This window comes from Citrus sinensis, chromosome 7 (assembly GCF_022201045.2).
Source record: "Citrus sinensis cultivar Valencia sweet orange chromosome 7, DVS_A1.0, whole genome shotgun sequence".
Classification (NCBI taxonomy): domain Eukaryota; kingdom Viridiplantae; phylum Streptophyta; class Magnoliopsida; order Sapindales; family Rutaceae; genus Citrus; species Citrus sinensis.
Window position 1 is genome coordinate 25,210,144 of NC_068562.1, and position 5,626 is coordinate 25,215,769.

Genomic DNA, 5,626 nt, shown 5'->3' on the forward strand with positions numbered 1-5,626 from the left:
GAAACATAGGAGTGATTCAATGGGCTACTTTTGAAGTATCCACATCATAGGTACGAGAAATGACATCAATGCCAATATTGTTTTGAGGGATTATAGCCGCATGTGGAAGAATAACTAATGGCAATAAGTGGAGGAGAGCTAATGTCAAAAGTGCATCAGAGATTTGGGATTGATTCCAGCGACAAGCGAATAATTCCCAACAACGGAGTCGATCACTTAGGAATACTAAAAAAATTAAGGGAGTGAATGAGGTTCACGTTGGCGAGTCGAGTTTGGGAATTAAAGAAGTTAAAGAGATAATTGAAGGTCTTTCTCGACAAATAGTATCGTTAACAACTGCTAAATCAACAGAACCATATGACCATGACTCATACTCAGATCAAGCCAATGCCATAGGTGTAATGAGAAAACCATCAAATTACAACCCATACTCCAACACATAACCCTGAATAGAGAGATCACCCCAATTTTTCATGGTCTCAAGGATTCCAACAAAATGGACTAGAATGCAACCAATTCCTCAAGTTCCTCAAGTTTTTCATCCCCCATTTAGACCATACAATCAAAACCAGAATTACTCTCAACCCAGACCATGGGTGGATGCATTCCAGAATCTCAATAATATTACTTACTCCACGATTGAGCAACAGAACCGCACCATTGATGAACTATGAAATGAGATGAGAGTAGGCTTCAACTCATAAGCCCAATCAGTTTGAAACCTCGAGAAGATGGTGGGACAACTTGTTTCTTCAATTCAGATCTTGGCAATGACTGTTAAGAAAGGCAAGTTTCCAAGTCAACCAGTACCTCATCCTAAAGGAGTGCATGAAGTAAGTACCAGTTCACCACAGCAGCATGGAGAGATCAAAGTCGTCATAACCTTACGAAAAGGGAAAGAAGTCGACAGCAAAGTGGCGATGCCGTTGACGAAAACAAATCAAATTATACCTGTAAATGTTGAAGACTCACCGTCGGAGGAGAAAAAAGAAACCAACCCACGAGAATATGTTCTCAAAGCTCCTTTTCCTCATAGGTTAGCTAAAGGAAAGAAAGAAAAATCCACAGGTGAGATTTTTGAAATCTTCAAACAGGTAAGTGTTAACATCTCTTTGTTTGATACTATAAAACAAGTGACATCTTATGCCAAATTTTTTAAAAATATTTGTACTAAAAAGAGAAATATTCATGTTCAAAAGAAGACTTTTTTAACAGAAAACGTTAATTATATATTTTAACACAAAATTCCTCTAAAATGCAAAGACTCAGGCTCCCCCACTATCTCATATAGTATAGGGAACCACACAATTGAGAATACTTTGTTGGATTTAAGAGCTAGTGTAAATCTATTACCTTATTAAGTATTTGTGATACTTGAACTGAGAGAATTACACCCAACTCCAGTGGTGTTACAGCTTACAGATCTATCCACGAAAATACCTCGTGGTATTGTGGAGGACGTGCTTATCCATGTAGACAAGTTTTATTTTCCAATTGATTTCATTGTAATTGACACTCAACCAATACAGGATTCAAGGAAGTACATCCCTATTATTCTAGGCCGACCTTTCTTGGCAACTGCCGATACTCACATTCAATGCAGAACTGGAAATATGCAATTGTCCTTTGGCAACATGACTATGGAGCTAAACATTTTGAACATTACCAAACAACCTCATAATGTAGTTAATGGAATTGTTTATGTGGATTTAATAGAAGCATTAGTTGATAATACATTTCTTTCAAACTTTAGTGATGACCATTTACAAACATGTTTAACTCACTTTGGTTTGGATTTTGATATTGACAAATCAGTCGATGAGGTCAATGCCTTACTTGAAGATTTTAGTAAAGTTTCACAATCGATTCCAATCACTTCCTCAAAATGCCCTCCTTACAATCTATAAAGCTCGGTCTGAATGCATACGATTGCTTATGAGGAATAGCATACCTGCTGACATCCACTGGTTAATTGAAGCCAAAGTACGATTGATAGGTGAGTTGCCTCCAAACTTTATTGCATATATGTCTGGTTGTAGTAAAGGAAATTACGCAAGAAAATGAAGAGCTCAAAGACTTTATGCTGCTTGTCATAAGTGTGCTAGAATGAGATGCGATAAAAAAATCATGTTCTTTACGAATTGTGTCTGATAACATGGAAGATAAAATGCCTTACTTGAAGATTTTAGTAAAGTTTCACAATCGATTCTGATGAGAACCATCAAGGGACCATTAAAACTTCAAGTGATCCTTTGCACATTCATGGAGGCCCAATTACAAGAGCAAGAGCCAAAAAGATGCAAGCTGCTTTAAATGGATTAATTGAGAAAATATGGATTGAAAATGCAATTCAAGATGCAAGACATCATGAATTGGGCTTGAAGAGAAGACAAGGCATTGTGGGCATTATTCAAGTCATTGGGCAGCCAAATACACAAGTTGTATCAAATGCAGAAAGGTCAAATTCGGAATAAAAACTGTATTGATTGAGCCAGAATTAAAATGCAAGCTATATACCGTTGGAAAGATAATTAAGTTAGCTTTCCAATAAATTTTACAAAGTTGGATTTGGAGTTCTCTAGAAGGAGTTATGACCAATTCTTTACAGCTTGTTCAGACTTGGGATTTTCAACGAATCCTTTGTTTTTCAACTTATTTGTTTGTTTTGTTTCAAGTTTGTCAATGATAGCATTAATTATAGTAGGCTAGCATTAAGTTTGTCAAAGATAGCATTGATCATGGTGGGTTGGTGAAGACTTTTGAAACATTTTTTGACAAACTTACTTGGAGGGTTGTTCCAATGTTTCCATTTATATTTTTAGGATCTTGGGTTCCTTTTAGCCTATTTAAATTCAGCAACCTTGGTATGTAAGGAGATTAAATGTTATTTTGAATTTGAAAGATTATTCTTTCTTTGGTTCTTTTGAGAACTAGTGAACTTATCAAGAATTTACATTCTTGTGGTGTTCCAAATTTAGACTTATCACTCACCTTCTCATCTTTTTCTTGAGTGTGGCGTCAATACCCTTCTCTATACCTTTGGTTCATGTTTTCTTAAGCACTGGGTCAAGGTTTTTGTTTGCCATAAATCTGTTTAGAACTTTCTTGGGAAGTTGAAACTACAAATTAATTGTAGGATTGAAAGTTTCATTGTGGGATTCGTATCATTTGGTATCAGAGCTAGTTTCTAATCAGGTTTGAATGTTGATTATCAAAAAAAAAAAAAAAAAAAAAAACGTACAAAAAAAAAAAGATTACAAAAAAAGAGTCAAGTATTTCTACTTTCATAGTTTACACATATCAATTGTGTTGCTTTGCTTGCTTGCTTTCCTTTCTTCAATTTCCTTTTCATTCTTTGTGTCCTCTTAATTTCTTTTCTTTGTTAGTGTGCTGGATTGTCATATTTGGTGTGCCACTTGGGTTTTTTTTTTCTTGATTTTGTTTATTTAGTTCAATAAAGAACTGAAAGAGAGAATTAAGTGTGGTAAAAGGCAATTTGTGTGTTAAACACGAGAGTTAAGTGACATCAAAATTGAGTGAAATACGTGAGGGAGTGTTGTGAGGTCTTTTTGCTAACAATTTTTTTTTTCAGATCACAAATATGTCAAAAGATCAAGAAGCTATAGACCAATCAATCATGCTCAAAGCCATGCAACAACAATTTGAGCACATGAATCTGATGTTTGGAGAGATCCGTGACAAATTGGAGAGGCAAGACACTGCCATAGCCAATCTACAAAGGGGGCAACAACCAATAGCTCCTAATGTAAGAGGTAATCAAGGGCGTGCTGTCATGGGAGAAGAAGATGGCGATGACGTAGATGATTTTGATGACCAGGCCACTGTTGACATGCGTGGAAGAGATAATAGAAGGGCAAGACGTATAGATCGTGATTTGGGGAGTATAAAACTGAAAATTCCTTCTTTTCAAGGTAAACATGATCCGGAAGCTTATTTAGAGTGGGAAAAAAAGGTGGAGCTAGTATTTGATTGCCACAACTACTCTGAGGAGAAAAAGGTAAAACTAGCTGCTGTTGAATTTACTGATTATGCTATTATTTGGTGGGATCAACTTGTTTTGAGTAGGAGACGAAATCGTGAAAGGCCTATAAACACTTGGGAGGAGATGAAGGCCATTATGAGGAGGAGATTTGTTCCTAGTCATTATTATAGGGAGCTGCACCAAAGGCTTCAAAGTCTTACACAAGGTTCTAGAAGTGTGGAAGATTACCACAAGGAGATGGAAATAATCATGATTCGAGCCAACATTGAAGAAGAACGAGAGGCCACTATGGCAAGATTTTTACATGGGTTAAATCAAGATATTGCTAATGTGGTTGACTTGCAGCACTATGTTGAGTTGGAAGACATGGTTCACATGGCCATGAAAGTGGAACGACAATTGAAAAAGAAAGGTTCCACTAGAACCAATTTGGGTTCATCTTCCTCATGGAAGTCAAAATGGAGCAAAGATGAAAAGGTTGTTTCAAAGCCTAAGATTGAGCCAATCAAGGATCATAAAGAGGGAGGCAACCAAAGTAAAGGTAAATCTAATTCCCAACACTCTAGAAATAGAGATATTAAGTGTTTTAAATGTTTGGGGACAGGTCATATTGCATCTCAATGCCCAAATAAAAGAGTAATGATCTTGAGGGATAATGGTGATGTTGAAATCGAGAGTGAATCAGATGATGATCCTATGCCACCTTTGGAGGATGCTAATGATGGTGTAGAATATCCTGTTGATGGTAAGTTGATGGTTGCTAGGCGTGCTCTCAACATGCAAGTTAAAGAGGATGCGGAGGTACAACGTGATAACATCTTTCATACTAGATGCCACATCAAAGATAAGGTATGTAGTATGATAATTGATGGAGGAAGTTGTACTAATGTAGCTAGCACTAGTTTAGTTGAAAAATTAAATTTGAAAACTTTGAAACATCCAAGGCCATATAAGCTACAATGGCTGAATGATTGTGGGGAAGTTAAAGTAAATAAACAAGTGCTGGTTTCATTCTCTATTAGGAGATACAAGGATGAGGTTCTATGTGATGTAGTACCCATGCATGCTGGACACATTCTTTTGGGTCGACCTTGGCAATATGATAGGTGTGTGACACATGATGGATACTTAAATAGATATTCTTTTGTAATGAATAAAAGGCAAATCACTCTTGTACCATTAACACCTAGGCAAGTGTATGAGGATCAAATGTCAATAAAAAAAGAGAGTGATACAAAAAATGAAAATGAGAGTACAAAAGAAAGAGAGATTGAGAGAAAAGCAAGTGAAAAGATACAAAAAAATATTGTTGAGAGAAAAGAGAGGCAGCAAGTGAACTTGTTTGCAAAAGAGAGTGAGGTTAAGAGGGCTTTTTTTTCAAAACAGCCTATCGTTGTACTTTTGTGCAAAGAGGCTTGTTTACACACTAATGAGCTTAACTTTTCTTTGCCTAGTGCTATTGTGACTCTTTTGCAGGACTTTGATGATGTGTTTCCAAATGAAGTCCCTAACGGTTTGCCACCTATTAGGGGAATTGAGCATCAAATAGACTTCGTCCCTGGAGCTACCATTCCTAATAGACCTGCATATAGAAGTAACCCCGAGGAGACAAAGGAGCTTTAA

General features: G+C 36.5%; 1 protein-coding gene across 1 annotated transcript; it reads left to right on the forward strand.

The window, feature by feature from the left end:
• Positions 1–2,899: 2,899 nt before the first annotated feature.
• Positions 2,900–5,626, forward strand: LOC127898883 (uncharacterized). The gene is made up of 3 exons (XM_052431385.1): positions 2,900–3,195; positions 3,593–4,852; positions 5,480–5,626. The coding sequence occupies exons 2-3, from the start codon at positions 3,602–3,604 to the stop codon at positions 5,624–5,626; spliced, it is 1,398 nt and encodes a 465-aa protein (XP_052287345.1). The 5' UTR covers positions 2,900–3,195; positions 3,593–3,601.

Excerpts from the sequence above, each read along its gene's own strand:
- LOC127898883 (XM_052431385.1), top strand. The coding sequence starts at position 3,602 with ATGTCAAAAGATCAAGAAGCTATAGACCAATCAATCATGCTCAAAGCC. Across the intron at positions 4,853-5,479 it reads GATGCCACATCAAAGATAAG|GACTTTGATGATGTGTTTCC; the intron begins GTATGTAGTATG and ends ACTCTTTTGCAG.